Raw genomic sequence first — 22,611 nt, forward strand, 5'->3', positions numbered from 1 at the left:
CAGCTCCTAAACTGCCTTTGCCAAAGGCTCTGTCTAGAAGCGAGTCCAGTTAAACAGACTGCATCCTGCCGGAGGGGTCAGACACGTGGATTCCAATCCCAGTTCTGCTTCTTCAGCTTTGCTGTGAGGCTTTGGGCAAGTTAAAGCAACCTGTCTGGGCTTCAGTTGCCTCACTTCGAAAGCGGTTACAGTAATGTCTGTTTTAAAGAGGAAAGGGCTTGGCGCAAACTTCGCACTAACACAAATTCCCTTACTCTTCTTGGGGAGGCGGCTGTGATGAGACACGGAGAGGGAGAAAAACCAGGGGCGTCCTCTCTGCCTTCTGCATAGAACCAGCAGTTATCCGGGACCATCTTTGTAGTGAACCGGGAGGGGGGCGGGAAGCAGGGATGCAAACCAAGTCCCTGGGCTGGGAGGTGGTCTCTGGCGGGCGGGGGAGGAGAGGCCGGAATATCCAGGGAAGCGCAGAAAGGGCTCTCCCCGGTCTCCCGAAGAGTCGTGGGAACGTCAGGGCAGGACCGCCCAGCGCCCAGAGTCGGGGAAGCTTGGGCACAGGTGACTTTCTCAGAATTTGGTAAGTTTTCTTGGCAGATGAGGAAGGTACAGGGATTTCGGCAACGGGGGTCCCGTGGATGTCCCAGGTGGCGCGCAGCCGCGGTCCCGCCGCGCCGGCTCGGGGCGGGACACTCGGGACTCGCTCACTGAAGGCTCCAAGCTCTCCTGGGATGGGCAACCAGCTCTTCCGCGGGAGCCGCGGGCCAGCGGGCGGGGGACCGAGCGGCACCGGGCCGGCGCAGGACTTGGGAGCACGGCGCCGCACCGGGAAGTGATCGCCGCCGCCAGCCGCCTGACGCCAGCGGAAGTGCGAGCCCGCGGCGAGCCTGCTCGGCGGCCGGGCGCCCGGGAAGGGGCGGGCGCGGGGCGGGGCTGCGGCGGCCGCGGCCCCAGGGGGCGGGGCCTCGGCGGCGGGGCGGGGCTTGGCGGCGCCTGTTTGTACCCTGGCCGCGGGGCCTCGGGCTCAGCTGGGGCTGCTCCGCGTCCAGGCGTGAGCCGGAGAGCGAGACGTGCTCGAGGCCGGGGGAAGCCAGGCGGGCCGGAGGGGAGCTGGGAGCGAGGGAGCGCGGCCGGGGTCGTCGGCCGCCGCGATGTCAGCGCGGTGCTGTGCGGGCCAGGTGAGCAGGGCTGGGCGCCGCGCGGGGGCGGCGGATCGGGGACCGGGCCCGGGGCGCAGGCACCCCGGGCTACCCTGGGTGCGCGCCCCAGCTCCTCAGCCCCAAGTAGGGCGGTGGTGGGTCGCTCGGGCTGACCTCGCGCTGCCCTGGTCAGTGCCTCGGGCCTGAGCGTGGCTCTCAACCATCGGGGAAGCCCTGTGCGGGAAGGGGACACGGGGAAGCCCGAGAGGAGACCCCGAGGTCTTCCCCTCCGGCCTTCGGGACTTAGCCTTGGGTGGGGCGGGCGGGGCTGGGCGGAGGATCCCGACTGCTTCTGAAGCGTGTCGCCGCCCCCCAGGGCGCGAGTGTGGTGCTGAGCTCCGTAGCGCACCCGACTTTGCCTTCCTGATGAACCTAGGGAAAGGCGTGGGTTTGGGCGACGTCTCCTTTCCCGTGCCCCGAACAAAACTCGGGTCATGTGGCCCAAACAGGTTGCGCATGGCGTTAGCTCTTGTCTTCGAGAGAACGTCTCAAAGCCTGGTTTCCAAACTCCGGTGTTCAGGTCTGGGTGCAGGGAGGACTCAGCCCTGTCTGGACCCAGACACGGTTGCCTCGGCTGCCTCGTAGAGCGCGAGCCTTCCCGTTTCTCCTTCCAGCTGAACTTGCCAAAACCTGTTTTGCACCTCTTGCCTATTAAACTCGTGATATCTTAACACACATATGTCCACTTGGGATAGGCGTCTCCTCCCGGTTAGTAGTGCATCGGGGCCGAATTAGGAGGTTTTAACCCTTTAATGCTAATTTCACTCTTTCCTGTAGAGTTAGAAAAAACTAAGTAGGTAAAGTTTTCCGGACTCTAGCTCCCCCCTCCTTATCCATATTGATTATCAACATTTCTTAGAGAGTTTTAATGGTGTGTTTTCTCAAATGAATCTTTGACTCCGCGGGGCATTCAGGTGCGGGGTTGTTCTTGCTTCTTAATACATGCAGCCCTGCGACAATCGGGGGCCAGCCCATGAGTGATGCCGGGTTAAGCGTGGGTTTCTGTAACCGGCCGATTATACTGGCAGATGATCGGTCCTCTTTCGAGTAGCCACGTGAAGTCATTGTTTGGTTTTTGAGGTCGAATAGGTACTTGGCATGCATTCAGTCTGGCTTTCTCAGAGATGAGGAAATTGAGGTTTCTGACTTGAAGTGTAATGACTTGCCGTGTTGGACAAGAGGAGAGGATGCTTACCACCTTACCAGGGCTTCTGAGACCTAGGAACTTTCTGAATCTCAAGAAAACTTTTCAAATCTTTCGTTGTTGTTTATTTCCAATCTGATGCAACACTTTTCGTTATGCGGTAGTTACCCTACAGGTATTTAGGGGCATCTGTCTTCCCCTAGTCCCTTGAAAGCCGCCTGAGGCTTTCTGTGACTCCAAGCAGTTAATTTAGAGCTCTGAAAATTATTACCAGGACTCAAGTGGGTACTGGAAAAGAGGTATTGGCATGGCTGATATTTTGGCAGTATTTAATCACTTGTTTCTAAAATCCCCCTCTCAGGACTTTGGAAAGAACCCAGTCCTGACCGTTCATCACGGGAAGGTTGACTTCTGCTTTCTTGGGCCTGCTGGAGGCATCTCTGTGGTGGGTCTCGCACAGCTGGGGGTGATGACACTAAGATTTCCTATGCCTGGGGCTGTGAAGTTTACATTTGAAAAGACAGCACCAGCAGAAGCTATCTAAGTCTACAAATCTTTGTTTTTTTTTTTTTGAGGAAGATTAGCCCTGAGCTAACATCCGCCACCAATCCTCCTCTTTTTGCTGAGGAAGACTGGCCCTGAGCTAACATCCAGGCCCATCTTCCTATATTCTATATATGGGACACCTGTCACAGCATGGCTTGATAAGCTGTGCGTAGGTCTGCAGCCGGGATCCGCGAACCCTGGGCTGCCGAAGCAGAACCTGCGAACTTAACCACTGCACCACCGGGCCGGCCCCCCGAATCTTTTTTTTAATTTGAGCACCTATAAACTGTTTTTACTCACAGTACTTCTGACATTAAATGTATGTAGGGTTTTTTACCCCACACCAACCAATTCCTCAGCTCTCTGGACATCAGCCGGGCGTACAACAATTCAATTCACTTCTGACATCTATCTGGAGTTGGTATCCCACAGGTCAAAGGCTTAGTCCCACAAGACTCCCCCCAGCCCACGCCCCATTTCGGACTCCAATCACAAGTCTCCATGGCCTCCCCTATGGGGGACAAAGACCAAATATATATTTCTGATCATATCACAATATCACAGCACCTACTATGTGCCAGGAGCTGGAGCTATGGCAGTGAGCCAGACAGACATCATCTCTGCCTTCAGTGGTGGGTCCAGTTGGGGCCGGGGGTGGGGGACATTCCATAAGTGTGTCAATAATGACACAGTAAGTACTGGTACTGTAAGGAGACTGAGTGGCAGAGTGGCTTTGGGTAGGGTTGCTGGGGAAGCCTGTCTGAGAAGACGCCCCTGGAATTGAGACTGATCAGCAAGAAGAGGCACCTGTATCGAGGTCTGGGTAAGGAGCCTTCCAGGGTGTTCAAAGAACAGAAGGGAGTCCAGGGTGGCTGGAGTGTCACATATGAGGTCGAGAGGTAGCCAGGCCCAGATGTGGGTGGAGACTGTCAACCACTGTTGGGAGTTTGGGTTTTATGCCTGATACAGTGAGAGCTGTGGTTTAACTTCTACTTGGAAGATCTCTCTTGGTGCTGTGGAGGCTCAGCTGTATGAAGGACTAGAGTGGGGGTAGGGAGAGCAGTCAGAGCTGTCCATTCAGAGAGGAGTCTGTTCAGAGAGGCAGTTAAGCCTCCTCTTGTGTGCAGGCAGTGTTCTAGGCTTCAGCAGTGAGCAAAAATCCGTCCCTTTGGAGCTTGAGTCCTGGCCGTGTGCTGTTGCTGTGGTCCCAGGAGAGAGGAGTAGTGCTTACCATGGACGGTGCTGGCTTCTGGGCATTCTGTAGAGGCGGAGCAGGACTTGTGCGTGGGGGAGAAGTGGGGTGCGGGAATGGGAGAGATTCTGTTCTTGGCTTGAGCAGCTGGAGAGCTGGTGGTGCCTTGTACTGAGGTGAGGGAGGAGGACATTTGGCGAGGAAAACCCATAGTTTTCTTTTGGCTTTCTTACTTTTCAGACGCCTGTTATAAATTAAATGGAGATGGCAAGTCACCAGTTGGATGTTTAAGTCAGAAGTTGGAGGTTGGAGATAGGAATTTTGAGCACTTTAACGGAGGACAACTGGGAGCCGTGTGTAACGCGGAAGAGAGCCTGTGCTTTGGGCTCAGGTCTGGGTTTCAGCTGGGGAGTCTGCACAGCAAGGGCTGGTGTACTGTACACGTTACTGACCCTCCATCAACCTCAGTCTTCCTCCGCTGTAGGATGGGTGTGACAATTCCTCCTCCTGTTATTATGAGGATTACATGTGATAATAGAAATGAAGCCTCTAGTCCAGGGTTTGGCACTAAGAAGGAGAAATCTTAGTTTGTTAGTGGCATTACCCATCTGCCTCTGGACGGTCTCCAGGTCATCTTATTTTATTTTTGCATCGACTCGGATATACACTTAGATTTTGCTTAGGCTGTTGGCTAATGGATGCTGATGGAAGCAGAGATTACGGAAGAGTGGCCACTCAATGCCTTCTGGGTACCCCCGCACTGTGGTAGGCCCCTGGGGACTGGGTGAGGAGCAGAGAGCTTCCTTGCTCTCCTGGAACTTAAGGGCTAGTTGGGGGTGGGAGTGTGGAGGAAGATAGCCACAGAAAATGACAGTACATGCTGTCAGAGGTGAAATGAGATGAGCAGTAGAAAAATCTGGACAGCCCTTTCCAGGCAGTTTGAGGATAAGGCTGTTCGGGGAAGTGTAAGTGTTAATGATGATAATAACAGTACTCAAGTTTATTTCATGCCTTCAGTGTCTGTTTTTACCTACGTTATATCTTCATTCATTCTTCACAAGTTGGGCTGGGTAATGTTCTAAATGGCCTCCTTTTGCAGGTGAGGGGACTAAGTACCAAGAAATAAATGAACTGGACTGATGTTACATGGTGGAGCCAGCCTTGAACACTGGTCCACCTGACTCGAGTTGGGGCTCTTAACTGTGAGATTCCTATTCCTTGTTGTTTGTATTACCATATGAATAAATACTGAGTAACTGTTGCTCATTATTGTTGCTCATAATGGACTTAAGGCAGTTTTGAATACACCGCTGTTAGGCTGTCTCGGTAGACATTGGTGGTTGCCAGTAGTTATGGGTGGGTGACGTGTGGCTTCTTCCTCGTAAAGTGGTCCAGGTTATGAAGAAAGCAGGCTCTGCCACACATGCAGACGTTTATTGGCAGCTGGGCGCAGAGCAGTCGTGCAGCCTGATCTGAGGCTTCACGGAGTTCCAGCTCTCGGGCCTCCTTGGCGCACCGACGTGCAGTTTGCGTGCTCAGCTGAGGCAGATGCGACAGCATTGCAGTAGGCAGCACTTGACCAAGACTGTCGAACCAGCAGGACCGTGTGGATGGATCCAGCCTGGTGCCGTTCTCAGGTGAAGAGTCCCTCTCTCCTTATAGCCAGTTCCTGTCAGGGCATCAATGCCCAGGCTGAGGTGTTTCCAGCAAGATCATGTTACTTGATCGCTGAGATTTTCCTCACTGAAAGCCCATTTCTAATGTCACTTATGTTAATTAACAAAGCCACGAATGCCACCAGGGACTGTCCATTGTCAGAGATACCTAAAGCCGGACCTTAGTTAAAGTAGTGAGAGCGGGTTTCATTCAGTAACCACTGACAGTAGGGGAAGGAGCCTAGCTCTGTTCTCATTTACATGGAGGTGACTGGGAGTTTTAAAGGGAGAATGAGGGTGTAGGGAGCAGGAGCCAGTGGGGGCCCTAGTAGTCAGAGGAATAAAAGGTCACAACTAGGGTTAGGCCAGCCGTGCGTGCTAGCTTCTGTCCTTCCACACAGACTGGGAGACGGGCCCTGTCCATCCTTTTTTAAAAGATTTTATTTTTCCTTTTTCTTCCCAAAGCCCCCACGGTACACAGTTGTATATATTTTTTTCAGTTGTGGGTCTTTCTAGTTGTGGCATGTGGGATGCCGCCTCAGCATGGCCTGATGAGCGGTGCCATGTCCGTGCCCGGGACCTGAACCGGTGAAACCCTGGGCCACCGAAGCAGAGTGCGTGAACTTAACCACTCAGCCACGAACCGGCTCCCCCTGTCCTTCCTGATGACCGCATTTCAGAGGAATGGCATTTGGGTCCTTGAGAGAGACGCTCCAGAGTTGTAGGAAATAGCGAAACACCTCAGAGGACAGTGGAAGGAGTCACTGTCGTAAGCCCTTTTTAGTAACTACTCTGGGAAAGGGAGGCTGGGGCCCATCTGAGGTGTTGGCTAGAACAAACAGTAAATTTCTTTGACAGACCAGAGCTTTTCCAGACAAGAACTCACAAGGCAAGAGGCGGCCGGGTCATCCCAGGGATGCGGGCTTGGGCTGCTGGAAGCCGTGCTGAAGTTTGGTCGTGCAGTGCTTTGGGCGGGTTTGCCATGTGCCGAGAGTTCCTGTGGTTCTCACCCTTCTGCTGGGTAAGGAAACCTGCGGTCATCTGCGTGAGAGGGAACCGAAGCCCACGGAGGAGACTTAGAGTGTGCCCTCCGATGACATGCCGGCTGGAATGGGGCCTCCTCATCAGGGCGTCCGGCCACCTCTAGGTTGTAGCTTAAAGCAGAAACACACACACAGTCCATGAAGACTTCTTTAAAAAGTCACTTACACACATAATTGTAATGATTTCCCTGAAATGTCCTTCCTTCTCCATGAAACCCAAATCTCTGCTTTTGAGGCCAAGCTCAAGAAGCATTTCCTCAGTAATGATCTTCCCCTTGTTCTGAGTGTTCTCTCAGAACTCCCACTTAGCCTGCCCACCCCCTAGTACTGGGTCATCTGACGCACAGGCATTGACTCCTGGTCCATGCGTGGATGTGCTTCCTCTCTCCTAGACAAGCACGTGCTACCACCTGGCTGAACCCGCTGTTGAGTGCTTTTGGTTACAAAACTCTTCCCCACGGCTCTTTGTTTATAGTGATTGGAAATGTTAGGTGTTCGTATCACGTGTTGCTTCCACCCTTGGAAGGGATCCAGGCACAAAAGTTCACTCTTTCCATGACTGATGCTTTTTAAACAATTTGGGGTATTTATGAAACATGAGGGAAAAATCATACGTTGTCACCCAGAGAGAACTGCATTTTGATATTTTATAAACCAGTCTTTCACATTTACTATTTATGATTTTACTTTGCAAAATTGGGATTATGTTGTAGGTGCTATATTTGACCCCACTATTTTTGCTGAATTGTGGGGTGACCAAGAAAGTTTTTAACTTGCACCAGTCACCTCTCTGCAGCTGTGATTGTTTTCTGGGCTTACATTCGGGTGTGGGTTGTCGTTTCTCCAGAGGTGTTACATCAAGTTGAATGTATGAAAGTCAGTTAATAGGCTTCTCTGTTAATAGGTTTTTGTGTTTCACTTCCCCAAAGGCTAAAAATGAAGAAAATCCCTAATTATGCCCCCTTTAGATGCCATCGTCAACAATATATTTCAGTCATTTTCAGCATTTTCTTTAACTTTGATCTTTTTCTTTACAGTTGCTTGTACAGACACCAGCTGTCTCAGTGGTGTCCTAGTGCCTGTTTTCCTGCTGTGCGGAGGTGCTCATCTCGGTTTCAGTGACATTAAGTTTGAATCCTGTGCTGCTTAGCACTAGTATCGGCTCTTTTATTTTTCTATTCGTTTTTATAAAACGCAGGCAGAATGCAGTAAAATGCCCACATAATTGCTCTTCCACGCAATTGCTCTCCCATGCCTACAGAGCTGATGCTTTGCTCATGTTGACCTGTCGGCTGCTGTGCTCACTGGGGAACTGATACAGGAAGAGCGTTTTGGAGATGTGTTTGTGTAGGTAGCCAGGTTCAGGTTGTTGGAAAGCTGAGTCTGTCACTTACCTTGAGCAGTAAAGAGTGTGAAGGTTGCCATGTTAGGTGGAGAGTTAGGATGAAGGTTGCTGTTTCAGGTTGGTTTTCTTGGGCTGCTTTATAGCTGATCTGGGCGAGCTGACAAATAGCTTTGGGCTGAGGCAGGTCTGGGTGGGATGACCTTGCTGGGAGGGCTGAGGAGGGCCGACCTGTAGGGAGTGGAAGGCAGCCTCTGACTCATCTCTCTGCTGTTGAGATAAAAGCTAACACCCCCATCCCCACTGCTTGTTTCCGCCCGTCCTCTGTATAAATATCACTCTAGATTTCCCACAGAGATTGAATATCTGGGAGTGATTCAACTCTGAGGCTTGAACATTACTTTTCAGTTTCCCAGGTATTTTAATGTAAATCACCCTTTAGAAGCCTCAGAGAGGGGAGAGACGAAATGATGGCATCGGCTGATGGCATTTCAGAGCAGTACTGGCCAATTCATCCATGATAGTTTGACGTTAAAAAGGGAGTCCTCATAGAAGATGGTATGTCTGCAGAACTAGCCATTAGACGCAATTCCACTTTGTCCTTTGACTGAGCTGTTTTCAGTATTTATAATTCTAATTGTAAATAAGGATCCTGTGTTCTCTTAGTGTCCTGAGCAGCATTATTAGTGAATTTTCCTTACATGTTGCTGTCGTCAGTTGAATTTAGGGTTGGATGCTGAGAGCAATATCTGTCTAGTTACTAATCTAAACCACCCTGATGGTCCCTGACGATCAGGTTTTCTAAGTAGTCCAAAGTGAATCTTTGCATGCCTAATTAAAATGTATTTTAAAACATTTCCAGTGGGGGTATCCTCTTATTGTGTATTAATTACTTTAATACGTATTAATGATATCTTAATCATTAATGTGTATTAATGGTATTTTAAAAGATTTTTAGCTTGTGTATTAATGATATTTTAAAAGATTTTAGGACATAATCTGGGAGTCAGTGTAGCGTGTGTGTAGGACATTCAAATAGTGGATTGGTTTGATTACATAAAACATCTGTTTGAATTTTAAAGGAAACAGGATTTTACTTTAGGCTTTTCTTCTGTAGTTTGCCTTGTGAGATTAGAGTTGAGCTGATGTGTAAGGAAAACAGCTGTTATGGAAAAACTTAGTTAGAGTGAATTTTGAAACAACTTGTGGGTTTGAAGTAAGTTTATAATATATAGTGATTAGACAGCATTTTTCACTCTCATGAAAACTGTGTAGTCAAAACAAAAGTAGGAAAAACACATGCATATAACCCCTTAAATCTTATTTATGTGAAGATAACCAGGAGACATGGAAAATCAGGCTTCTGTTTGTTTAAGTATCATTTTTATAAACTGGCCAACTGCACTTTGAAACAAAGCCTTCGAGGTCTTTATGGGATTTATTTTCCAATTTTTTGTTCTCCTTTTGTATCTCAGTAGTTTAACGGAGGACTGAGTCTCCTAATGCTCTGATCCTTAGTGTGTGGCTCACCAAAACTGGGGAAGAATTCAACCTTTTGTTCTTGACTCCATCCATGCTGTTGAACTCCTCCAGTGGCGTTCTCAGAAACAATGGCAGTATTTTGTAACCATAGTAATGAAACTGTTCTCTGTAATAGGATTCGGTAGCAAAATGAATTTTCTTTGGCTTTGGTAGTATTACTGCTAAGGACCCTAGGACATTGTTGATTTATTTCATTTGATGTTTAAAAAAAAAAGCTAACCACCCCTGAAGCAATATGTCAAGTGATAAATATTCATTGGGTACCTAGCATGATATAATTCAGAGCGAGTAACTAGGCTGACTTTCATGCTTGGGAATGACTAGTGACTTGATGCTGGATTTCCTTGTGTATAAATAAGATTTCTCCTCAGGCAGAACTTCTTGCAGACCCAGATTGAGGCTTGTGTACCTCAGCTTTGGACCTTTCATGCCTGGGAAAGGGAAGGGAGCAGGAAGTCCCTTGGGGGAGACACTCCCCTGGGAGGAGACGAGCCCACCCAGGGAGCATGTGGAGAGCTGGGCCCCCGGGAAGGGGCTCTGGGGCTTCCGTGCAGCCCTGCAGCCGCACACGCAGTCGTGTCTGTGTGTTCTGAACACTTTTCCTAGAAGAGGGTCCTTACCGTTTCTCAGTTTCTCAAAGGGATCTTCTGACCTCCAAAAAACCAGATGTAGAATGGGAAGGGAAAGGCCAACAATAGAGACATCTCTGCTGAAAAGGCAGACATTCCCTGTAGCAGACAAGGAAAGGAAGAAAATTAAGTGAGGGTACCGGCTCCCTGGAGGGGAAAGAGCCTGGGGGTGAGGGGTGGGGGGTAGGGGGCAGTTTTCGGCTTTGTCACAGGACACCAAGAAGTTAGTAAGAGGGAGATGGGGAATCCTGGGGGGGGTTTGCAATGTTCATTGCAGCATTATTTACAATAACCAAGACGTGGAAGCGACCTAAGTGCCCATCAACAGATGATTGGATAAAGAAGATGTGGTACATATATACAATGGAATACTACTCAGCTGTAAAAAAGAACAAAAATCGTCCCATTTGCAACAACATGGATGGACCTTGAGGGAATTATGTTAAGTGAAATAAGCCAAATAGAGAAGGACAATCTCTGTGTGACTCCACTCATATGAGGAACTTAAAAATGCAGACAAAGAGAACAGATTAGTGGCTACTGGGGGAAAGATCGGGTGGGGGGTGGGCACAAAGGGTGAAGGGGTGCACTTACAACACGACTGACAAAACAATAATGTACAACTGAAGATTCACAAGATTGTAACCTATCATTAACTCAATAAAAATTCAATTAAAAAAAAGAATCCTGGGGGTGGGGGGTTTGGCAGCCTTGCTTTCTAGGAGCAGAAGCTACAGTGCTGTGGGTTGGGGAGTGCTGGGGAGCTTAGGAACTGAAGCCAGGGAGGGTCGGTTATTATCTTTTAAGACCTGTAGCAATGGACGGGGAGACCAGTAGCTAGTGGGAGATGTGGGTTTCAGTGGAGTATGGTTTGGTGCTGATTTGAACGGATTGCCAAGGTGAAGGAGGAGCAGGGGACAGCCTGAGCACTTTCGGGGCTGGCTCTTGATGGGTGGTGGAGATAGGCTTGGACACCTCCTGTCTCCAGATTGCAGGATGGTGAGTGAAGTTCATTTCCTCCAAGTACTGCTGTAACCTGCCAAAGTTTAGTCTGGAGGTAGCCTCCATCTCCTTGACTTTCCTCTTCTTCCTCCTTCAACCCTGCCCCCTCTTTTCTGTTTAAGTTGGTTGAATCTAATCCATGGCATTTTATTCTCCTTTGGAAAATTTTGGAGAGGCAAGTCTAGTTCTGGAGAGATCAAGGTTTTGCTATTTGGGTGTTGATTTTTGAGGCAGGTTGTGAAATTGAAAACTTTTGGAAGAGGCTTTAAAAGGCATCCCTTTTAATTCCCCTTCTGAAGCTTAGCTGTCTTTTTTAAATGCCTCTCCTAAGTGTACTTCTGGTGTGTTTGAACCTCTCCAGTGCTGGGGAGCTCACTACTGTTCCCAGTTCTTAAGTTTTTCTGAGCCTTGGTTTCTTTGTTCATCAAATGGGGGAAATTTGTGTCTTGTCTCCCTTATGTGATTGTTGAAAGGGATCAAAACAAGACGATATTAAGACTCCTCGTTATCTGTAAAGTGGTAATGCAGGTGTGTCAGGGTTCAATGCAGGAAACTGAGACCACTCTAGGTATTTTCAGCAGAAGATGTGATGCAGGGAATTGGCTGTTTAAGAAATAAAAGAACTAGAGGAACAAGAATCCGGGGGGCACCCTTGGAGCTCTTGGATGTAAGAACACACCACTGCAGCAGGAACCTGGGAGTCTGGAAGCCGCAGCTGCCGCCACCGTGACTGCCTCTAGACACCCACGCAGCTGGTGGCTTAACCTAGGAGCCCTGAGTGTGGGGGTTGCATCTGCCTGTCCTGTCCCGGGACCTTGCCTGGCAGCTGACAGGACAGCAGGCGGTTGGCCCCCACCTTGTTTTCACCTTCCAAATGTTGTGAGTGTTGTTGCTACTTGTCAGGACCCTAACAGCAAAGAGTCTGGGAAATGTTTCACTTTCCAGATTCTTCTCTCTGGGAAGACCCATAGAAGAAGGTGGCAATGGAGGCTGCAGGAGACGGCCGTCCATGTGGAGCACAAGCTATGAGGAGTCAGTGTGATAAACTCCACTCTCGTGAGCACCATCCTTCCTGCCCATTGTCGCTTGATCGAGGGGGAATGATAACCTCAGAAGTAAGGCCAGTGTTGATGGGGTTGTCTTAGAGGCAGGAAGATGGAAATGTGTGTTGTGTAACTGATTTTCCTCCCTCTGGTCCCTTCACTGCGTGATCCTTTTTCCACACCACCAGCAGATTGTTCCTTCTAGTGAAGTCTGGTTCTAATTGTGTCATCTCCTGCCTGATTTTTCAACACTGATCGGGGTTAATGTAGTAGATTTTCTAAATGCAAGTCCTCTGTAAGAATCTGTTATGGGTCTGTTCCAAGATAACATATTGTAACTGGCAGTTTACTTCATACATGTGCTCTCAGTCATTCCTGATATTAGTAGTTTGTGTCCCCCTCACCTTTTTTCTTTTTGGTGAGGAAGATTGGCCCTGAGCTAACACCTGTGGCAGTCTTCCTCTATTTTGTATGTGGGATGCCGCCACAGCATGGCTTGATGAGTGGTGGGGAGGTCCCTGCCTGAGATCCTAACCCGCGAACCCTGGGCTGATGAATTGGAGTGCGAGAACTTAACAACTATGCCACTGGGCCAGCCTCCCATCCCCCCTTTTTAATGTCTCTAGCTAGGAGTTTATCTATTTCGTTAATCTTGTGACAAAAACAAACTTTTTCATTGTCAGTTGTTTGTTTTCTATTTCATTGATTTCTGCTTTTTATTTCCCTCCTTTTACTGTGACTTTAATCTGCCCTTTTATTGATTTTTAAGGCAGAAGCTTAGACCGTTACTTTAAATCTTTCTTTTCTCTAAAATAAGTAAGTAAAGTCATATTTTACATCCCACACATTTTGGTATGTTGTATTTTCATTATCATTTAGTTCAAAATATTTTCTAATTTTCCTTGTAATTTTTTTCTTTCACCTGTGGGTTATTTAGAAGTGTGTTTTTATTTTCCAAATATTTGGGGATTTTCCAGACATATTTTTGCTATTGATTTCTAATTTACTTTTGTGGTGATCATAGAACATATTCTGTATATATTCATTTATTTTAAACCTATTGTTTTGTGGCCCAGAAATGGTAGATCTTGGTGAATGTTTCATGTGCTCTTGAAAATAACGTATATTCGACAATTATTCGTATAGTTTTCAAGTTGTTTGCTGATGTTGCTCAAATCTTCTCCATCTTTACTGATTTTTGGTGGGGGGGGGGTTCTAATTCTATCAATTACTGGGAAAAGAGCATTAAAGTTTCCAATTATGATTGTGTTTTTGTCTCTTCCTCTCATTAGTTCTGCCAACTTTTGTCAATATATTTTGAAGCTCCATTAGGTGTACACACATTTAAGATTGTTGTATCTCTTTAATGAATTGATCCTTTTATGAAATGATCCTTTTATATCTCTAGTAATGCTCATATATTTATGATAGAAAACTTGGGAAATACAGAAAAGTATAAAGCAAATAAATATCGTTTGTAATCCCAGAGAACAAACTCTGTTAGTATTCTGTTTTATTTTATTCTAGTATTAAAATAAATAAGACCATTCTCTATGTAGTTTTATATCCTAACTCATTTTACATAACGTTGTGAATATTTTCTCATATCATAAGAATTCTTAAAGCAAACATTTTAATGGCTGTATTACATTTAATTGATCATATCAACTTATTTATTTATTTATTTTTTGAGAAAGATTAGCCTTGAGCTAACATCTGCCACCAATCCTCTTCTTTTTGCTGAGGAAGAGTGGCCCTGAGCTAACATCCGTGCCTGTCTTCCTCTACTTTATATGTGGGACACCTGCCACAGCATAGCTTGCCAAGTGGTGCCATGTCCGCACCCGCTATCTGAACTGGTGAACCCCGGGATGCCAAAGCAGAATGTGAGAACTTAACCACTGCGCCACCGGGTTGCCCCCTGTATTTCTTTTTTTTAAAAAAATTACTGTAAATAACTCATGTAATCTTTCTCTATACCCATGCCTCTTACTTTAGGCTACAGTCTGAAGAAAATAGTCCTGCTATAATGCAACATGAATATGCATTCCTAAAAATCAGTATGCAGAATTGCACAATAAAAAACCACAGGCCTTATAGGAAAAATGGGGTTAGGAGCACAGCATTCCAGAACTTTGTCAGTGAAACATTAAAAAAAAAAAAGGAACCCAGAAAAAAATGATGTTATAATTTTACAAATGTTAAGTAGTTGAGAAATATATAAATATTATGAAAAATTTGTCACTTGACCTTGAAAAAGACCAGAAATTTGCTTGTGGAAGCGGGTGTTGGAAGAGTGGCGGTTGGCGAGTTGTTGTGAAGTGGTGCAAGAAGGGTTGTCTGGAATTGGATGGGATGTTGTGACACTGGACGTGCTTTGGAGCGACTCCTGATGCGTTGAGTGGAGGTCTGTGCATTCGTGGGCGCGGCTCAGTTCTGCTGGGCGCCGTGTTCTGCCTTCAGTTAGTGTTTCTCACAGACAAAAAATGCACGTTCTGTTAGCTCAGATTGTTCCCCAACATGGCAGAGGAGGAAAACGTTTTCCTTGACTCTTCGAGGGTCTCTGGCTGGTACTAAAAATTAAATGGACGAAGACAGATTAACAGGAGAACAGCGTACACATTTATTTAATGTAAGTTTTACATGACTTGGGAGACCCCATAAGGAATGAAGACCCAAAGCCACAGCAAAACCACGTTGCTTGTATAGTAGGTTGAACAAAGAGAGCCAATGGTGGAAAAGCCACTGAACTCTGTGGGGAGGCGAAAGGAAGATAAGTGATTTGAACGAGGTCTGTTTGTGTAGAATTCTCTTGGTCTCAGCTTCTTTCCTTGATAAGAACGTCTTCCTCCTGGTACAGGGAGTTCACTTTTCATGTGGGAGTTTTCTCTCCTGCTTTCAGGAAGAAAAAAGAAAGTCACAGTGCCCTTTTTGCACCTGCTGTTTCTCAAGTGCCTTTAATTCAAAATAATCAATATGCCAAAGCAGCATATTTTGGGGTGAGATGCTCCGAACTCCTTCGATATCAGTCCTGTTAGGACAAATTTGCATGTTCAGAGCAAGTACGCGTAGCAGAACCGACTATGGGGTGATGAGCTCAGCAGCCCTGGGCGTTGCAGACCTCCTTCAGAAAGGCTGACCAGTTCACGCTCCTGTTAGCTGTGTGAGGGTGGAGCTGGCCCCCCGCCTCCCGTTGGACCAGCTCCCAGAAAGTTAGCGCTGGAAGTGGCTGGAAGGGTCTTCTGCTCCTCCTGCCCAATTGTGCTCAGATTTCTAGTCCTATAATAAGCAAACAACTCCAGAGACAGGAACTTCCTCCCTTCCGAAGCAGCGCTGCTTCATTTTAGGGAGCTCTGGTTCAGTTCCTCTTCCTGAGGCTGAAAGGACTTGCTCGCCTGGATCTTGGGGCAGGCTGCAGTCGTTTTGTATAGTAGAAGAGGCAGCGTCGAAGGCAGGAATGGACGACGGCTCATGGGCCATAGAGGGCCACAGTTGGGCTGATGCTGCGGCTCCTGGTTATGGGACTCCCTGGTGTCCACCCAAACCATAAATGGCACCTTGGGACATGCCGACAAAGGGGAATTGTGCCTCTGGGTAGGAGAAATTTCGGTTAGAAGCCAAACTATTGGAACTTTGAGCACACTCAAATAGATTTTAAGGACAATGGTCAGCCTGTTTGAGGTTAGAACCGTCTTGGGCAGTCTTTGGTTGGCAGCAAGCTAGAGACGGTCTCACTGCTGACCAGGAGGTTTCTGAGGAGAGTGATGCTTGGCACTCCTGGTCGTGCGTTACCATTCTCAGATGGCATATGGACTGTGAGAATCTGGGAAGTCACACAGTGGTATTCTGGAGTGAGGAGGATCCTTAAGGGAGTGCATGTCCCCCCTCTCAGGTTACTGAGGAGGAGATAGGCCCCCAGAGGTCAGGGCTTCTTTCGAGTCCAAAGGGCTGATCAGCGCTCAGCAGGGGCTGCCACCTGCCCTCCTGGCCTGTGCCATGCTCCACTGCCCAGGACGCAGTTGACACTTGGTAAATGACGAGAGAGTGAATGGGTGGATATTGGGCTTTTTCTGAAGATGTCTACTGTCTTTGCAGAGCGGTTCAGCAAAGAGCTCGTGGCTACAGATTTTAAACATAATCTTATGGTTGAAATCTCACACTGGTTTTTTTTACGCTGTATTTTGCTGTAATAAAATCAGTTTAAACCTTTTGTCTCCTCTCTTCTCTCAAACTCCCAAGCAGTTGTTTAAATATTTTTCCAGAAAGGTCCGTTCTGTCTGTGGATCATAGGATTTAACAGAAAGCAGTTTTAAGAGTATGCTTTCTTACCAAGTAGGGTAGGTAGTATGTGAAAGTTGCAGGTTGCTGAGTAAGGGCTATTAGGCCATTTAGAAAGAGCTGGTTAACCAATGAGCTGCTCTATGCAAATCGTTATGCCCGGCAGCAGCTTCTGGCTGCAGGCTTTGAAAAGCGTGAAGCAGCAGATTATTTCCTTATGATGGGGGAAGGGGAGGGGAGGGGTAAGCGTTGTCAGGGGATTGCATTTTCTTGGAAGCACAAGGTCCGGCAGAGCTGAGTCTCTGGCTTCTTTTTCCTGCTGTGATGTGGCAGAAAGAAAGCAGGGCTCCGAGCGCTGGAGAACAAGGCTGATGCTCCTTCCCCAGGCCCCTCCTGATGGAGCGCCTGAGGGTATTCCCAGATTATTAGGGAGGCGCCCCCTCTCTTCCACTCAGCAGTGCCCTTCCAGCCCCCCTTCCTGGTGTCTGTAAGACTTTGAGAGTGAAAACAATTAGGTACTGTAAACAAAGTCCAGAGCTCCTGATCGAAAAAGCATGTATTCTATAAGGCTGCTATGAGAAGAGATAAAGAAAAAACCATAACCTCGTTAAGTGAACTGTGGCATTTGGGAGGAGGGATTTCAGCTAGTGTGTCCCAGCGGCGGGGCTGTTGGTGTTTTGAGTGGGGCAGTCCTTTCTCTTGAGGGAGCCTGTGCAGAGCTGATCTGTAGCAGGCATGATAACCCCCAGGTGTCAGTAGCTGTCACCAGTCTCTGTGAAAACGCTGCGCCCACCTTTATGACCAGCGACCCACAAGGCCCCAGGGAGATGGGATGACACTGCTCAGATCAGACCCAGGGTCTGGTTTGGGCTTTTCATACAGCTTAGAACTCCTGCGGAACGGACTGAATCCCACTTCCAGTGATGCACAGCTTTAGAGATGAAAAAGGACACAACAAGCAAGGTAGATGACGCTACCGCAGCACCTGGACGTGTATAACATCCATTCACAACCTGACGTGGACATGGCAGTTTCGGATGTAGTTTGCTTCAGTGTCGCTCAGAAGTATCATGTTAAGATTTAGCATTTAAGCAAAGCTAGTTAAATAATGTTATGTGATTAATAGGAAGAGGAAAAGCCTGCTTTGCAGAGAGAGAATTCACTTAGACGTGTTTGTGGTGTGCGTGTTCAGGCTTCTCGGTTGCTCGTCCAGAGGCAGGATAGTTGAGCAGTTAAGAGCTGATTCTGGTGACACACAGCCTGAGTCCAGATGTGGTCTCTGCCCCTTACCAGTGCTGTGTCCTTGATCTGTCCTTTGGTCCGCTCATCTGCAAAATGGGGTGATCACTAAGGTCTTCATAGGGTTTTGCCTGTGGAACAGTAGCTGGCCCAGAGGATGTGTTCATAAATATTCCTTGTTAAGGGGATGCCTGGCAGTACACAGATCGCAAGTTGTGACTAAGCTTCTTTTGGGGTTTGATCCATGCCCTTTATTTACATCAGAATGGACTGTGGATAGCTCTAATATTTAACCATATTAAAGTGGGCTAAAAGTGGGCCCGTAGGAAGTATTATTAAGAGAAAAGATGAATGAACTTTTTAAATAATAATCTTGGAATGGCTTTTCTGATCTTGACAGAAGATACATGAGCCAAATTGATGAATTTGACTGTATAAAAATTAGAAACTTGTCCATAGCAAAATATAAACAAAGTCAAAGCACAGATGACACACATTGAGTCACAGGACAGAGATCTGTTTTCCTTAATTTACAAAAAGTGTTCCTGTAAGTCAAGAGAAAAGACACAGAATAGAAAAATGGGCAAAGCTCAGGGGTAGATAGTTTAGGAAAAAATGCAAAGTACTCAGTCTTACTCATAGTTAAAAAATCAGAATTCAAAATGAAGATATTTTCCATTAATCAGATTGGCAAAGTTTAGAAGAATAGTACCCAGAGTGGACGAGGTGATAGAAAGACCTGCTTTGTGGGTTCATGTTCATTTGTCTTTGGAAGAATATTTAAATTAGCATGATCTCTTTGAATCATAATTAAATAATGTCCATGTTCTTGGATCTAACAGTTCTCCTGTTTTTTTTGTATTAGAAGTAAACTCAGAAAAAAATTAAAAAAAAGTCACTAGCCTTTCATACAATGGAATACTGTGTTGCCATTAAAAAGAATGAGGTTAAATATGTGTATGCAGAGAGGGAACAGTGTCCAAGATACAGTGTTAACTAGGGGTAAAAGAACGGTATGCGTATGAGGAGCTCACATGGTTTTCAAAAGGAAGAGGCACATATGTACTTAAGTATGTAGATGCTTGTACACATATAAAGATTTCTGAGACTTTTTAAGATATACTAGAAACTGTCAACAGTGGTTACTGCAGCGGAGTGAGAACAGGAGCTCGACCGTAGGGGATAATGTTGGGGGCATTTGTTTTTCACTTGACACCTTGCTATGCTGTTTGAATTTATCATGAGCGTGTTTTGGTCACTTCCTTTAAAGTCTGCAAGCCTGTTTTGGCAAGCTTTAGGTTTTAGCAAACCTACATGTGTGAATTCAACACGTTGTATAATTGCATTTTCTGCATATTTGCTTGGATATCAAGGAGATGGTGGTGGGGGCTGTGTGTGTGTGACGTATTTAGGAAGTGAATTTAGAGACAACACATTTAACCTATTTTTGCATTAAGACAGGAAGCTGAGATTATCACCTTGCGCAGCGGGCATGGCTATGTGGTGTAATTTATTTTTATCTGTGTTATCCACAATTTACATAACGTAAAAGTAGATTTTTCTTAACCAAAGTGTACTGAGGTGAACAGAACTAGAAAAAAAAAGAGTATGCCACTCATAAGAGTGGGTGCCAAGATTCTAGTTAAACTGTCAAGTCCGTCTTTGTCAGAGTGCCCAGCTGGCTGTGGATTATTAGGAGGTATTGAAAGGGCTGCTTTGGTCCCAGACAAGAAAATTGTTAGAGGAATGGAAGCCCCAGTACTAAGATTCAGCCGTTTCCAATGTGCAGTCTCTGAAGAAAACTACACGGTGAAAGATCCATGAAATAATTTATGTGAACTTTTTACAAAGCGTTTTACAGCCCACCGATAATTTAAGAAATACGTAAAACAATTTCAGCTCCTAAGTGCTGGGAATTTGCCCTTGGGGACACTTTATTCCTGTTTAAATTAGCAGGTGTTCAAAAAAAACCTCGTAGTTTTATTTTTATTCTTAAAGTAGGGTGGAGAAATGCCCAAGCTTTTACTTCTCTGTTGAGCAGAAATGTCCAACCTTTTAAAATTATTTCAGGTTTTCTTTCAGATACACTTCCTTATTTATCTAAAAAGGACTATATTAGGTTATTTTTTTAATTAAAGAAATTCTTTGTAAAAATTTAAAAAATAGTTTCATTGAGATAAAGTTTACAAACCGTACAGCTCGGCTGTTTCAAGTATACACTTCAGTAGTTTTTATATAGTCACAGAATTTTGCCCTGTCACTACAACCTAATTTTAGGACATTTTTGTTGCCTCTGTGGCCATTAGCAGTCATTTCCAAATTTCCCCCCAGACTTCCTCAGAAGTTCCTGGCAACTGCTAATCGACTTGCTGACTCTGGGTTTGCCTGTTCTGGACATTTCGTATGAATGTGGTCTGTCATGACTGCCGTCTCGCACTTAGCATCTCTTCAGGTTCATCCGTGTTGTAGCGTGCGTCAGTACCTCATTCCCTTTTACGGACTGTGTACCGCATTTTATTCATCTGTTTATCAGCTGATCGTTGTTCGGGTTGTTTCCGGTTTTTGACTGTTTTACATAATGCAGTTATCAATATTTGTGTACGAGTTTTTTTGTGGACATGTCTTCATTCCTCTTGGATGCGTATATATCTAGGTGTGGAATGGCTGGATCATGCGGTAGCTATGTTTAACCTTTGGAGAACTGCTGAATCATTTTGCAAAGAGGCTCCTGCATCTTATGTTCCCACCAGCGGTGTGTGAAGCTTCTAATTTCTCCACATCCTCACCAACACTTATTATTGTCTCTTTTTTTTTTTATTATAGCCATACTGGTGGATGTGAAGTGGTGTCTCATTTTTTTTTTTTTTTTATAAGATTGGCACCTGAGCTAACGTATGTTGCCAATCTTCTTTTTTTCTTCTTCTTCTCGCCTTAGCCCCCCAGTACATAGTTGTATATTCTAGTTGTAGGTCCTTCTGACTGTGCTATGTGGGACGCCAGCTGAGCATGGCTTGATGAGCGGTGCTAGGTCCGTGCCCAGGATCTGAACTGGTGAAACCCCGGGCTGCTGAAGCAGAGTGTGCGAACTTCATTCTTTTGCATTTGAATATCCAGTTCCAGCACCATTTGTTGAAAATATTGTTCTTTCTCCATTGGGTTATCTTGGCCCACTTGTCAAAAGTTAATTGGCCATAAATGTTAGGGTTTATTTTTGGGCTCTCAATTCTATTAATTTTTTTAATTGACTCTGCGTTGGAGGAATTATTCATCTGGGATTTTGACACAGTGGGACTGCCAGTCAGTGGGCTGGAGATTGCAGTTTGGGGACTGGTGACATCATTCTGAGACATTGACTCATCTTTGTGTGATCATGAGATTAAATATTTACAGAGCCTTAATTGTAAGTTACACAGGACTGTAGTAGACGTTGTTAGAGGCATGAGAGATGATTTTGTTTATACAAATCACAAAAAATAAATACTGTGCAGCAGAAACTGGAGCCATCCATATATCACAGTTAAGCTGTGCTCCTGAGTAGTGGAATTGTCGGGACTAAAGTACACTTCCTTGTCATAGGGAGCAGTAGCTGGTTCTTTATTTAATATTTTCATTTATTAAGCAATACCTTAATTGGAAAATGAATTCTGATTTGGTTTTCCAAAACAATTATTTTTTAAAAAAGTGCTATTCCCTTTTTCCTTTTTCCTTTTCTGCATTCAGTTTGGCAAGGCGGTTAAGAATGCTGGCTTTGAAGTCGCAACTGGATTTGGGCCTTATCCTCACCCCTAATGAGCTGTGACCTTGGGCAGCTTATTTCCCTGAGCCCAAGTTTCTCGTTGCCACAGTGGGGATAATAATAAAAGTAACTGCCTCTCACGTTGGGAGAAATTGTCCATGTGTAATGGAGTCCATCACAGCACTTGGAAGTGAGCACTGCATAATGGAACTGTTGCCTTTGTTGTTGTTATTTGTTTAGATAGTTACAAAACTCCCCTCCAACGCCTTTTGGAAATAGTTGGCAAACAGAAACACAGCGGGAATAGCTCTTTGGTCAGACATGAGGTTCAGGTGATGGGACTGAGGATGCTAAAGCTTGCAGGTTCCTGGAACAGGTTGAGCCCTTGGGTTCCTTGTCCCCTGGGAATTTCCTTGGGCAGTGGGAAGAGAACTGGCAGCCATGGAAGTCTCCCTAAGCATCAGCTCCAGGTTGAGTTTGAGGAAATGAGATACTAGCTGCTTTGGAGCAACTTAGTTTCAGATCCCAGCCTTGTAAACCTCTCAGCTTCCTTTTTGAGGGCACTAAGAATAATATTAGTAGCTAACGTTGTTGTTCTAAGTGCTTTGAATGCAATTCCCATCCTAATAATCCTGTGATATAGGAACTACTCTTTTTTTTTATTGAGTTAATGATGGGTTACAATCTTGTGAAATTTCAGTTGTACATTAATGTTTGTCATTCGTGTTGTAGGTGTACCACTTCACCCTTTGTGCCCACCCCCCACCCCACCTTTCCCCTGGTATCCACTAAACTGTTCTCTTAGTCCACATTTTTAAATTCCTCATATGAGTGGAGTCATACACAGATTATCCTTCTCTAGCTGGCTTATTTCACTTAACATAATTCCCTCAAGGTCCATCCATGTTATTGCAAATGGAATGATTTTGTTCTGTTTTGCAGCTGAGTAGTATTCCATTGTATATATATACCACATCTTCTTTATCCATTCATCTGTTGATGGGCACTTAGGTTGCTTCCATGTCTT

General features: G+C 46.0%; 1 protein-coding gene across 3 annotated transcripts in view; it reads left to right on the top strand.

Annotated features, from left to right (window-relative positions):
• Positions 1–948: 948 nt before the first annotated feature.
• Positions 949–22,611, top strand: part of SERINC5 (serine incorporator 5) — an 88,476-nt gene continuing 66,813 nt past the window's right edge. For 2 of the 3 annotated variants that reach the window (XR_011525700.1, XR_011525701.1), the window contains exon 1: positions 970–1,172. Coding sequence is in view for 1 of the 3 variants with exons in the window: in XM_070571538.1 (XP_070427639.1) it covers positions 1,146–1,172 (27 nt within the window). In the remaining 2 variants the exon portion in view is untranslated. Of the gene's footprint in view, positions 1,173–22,611 lie in introns of all 3 variants that reach the window. The other variant, XM_070571538.1, reaches the window with a different exon arrangement.

This window comes from Equus przewalskii, chromosome 13 (genome assembly GCF_037783145.1).
Source record: "Equus przewalskii isolate Varuska chromosome 13, EquPr2, whole genome shotgun sequence".
NCBI classification, from domain to species: Eukaryota; Metazoa; Chordata; class Mammalia; order Perissodactyla; family Equidae; genus Equus; species Equus przewalskii.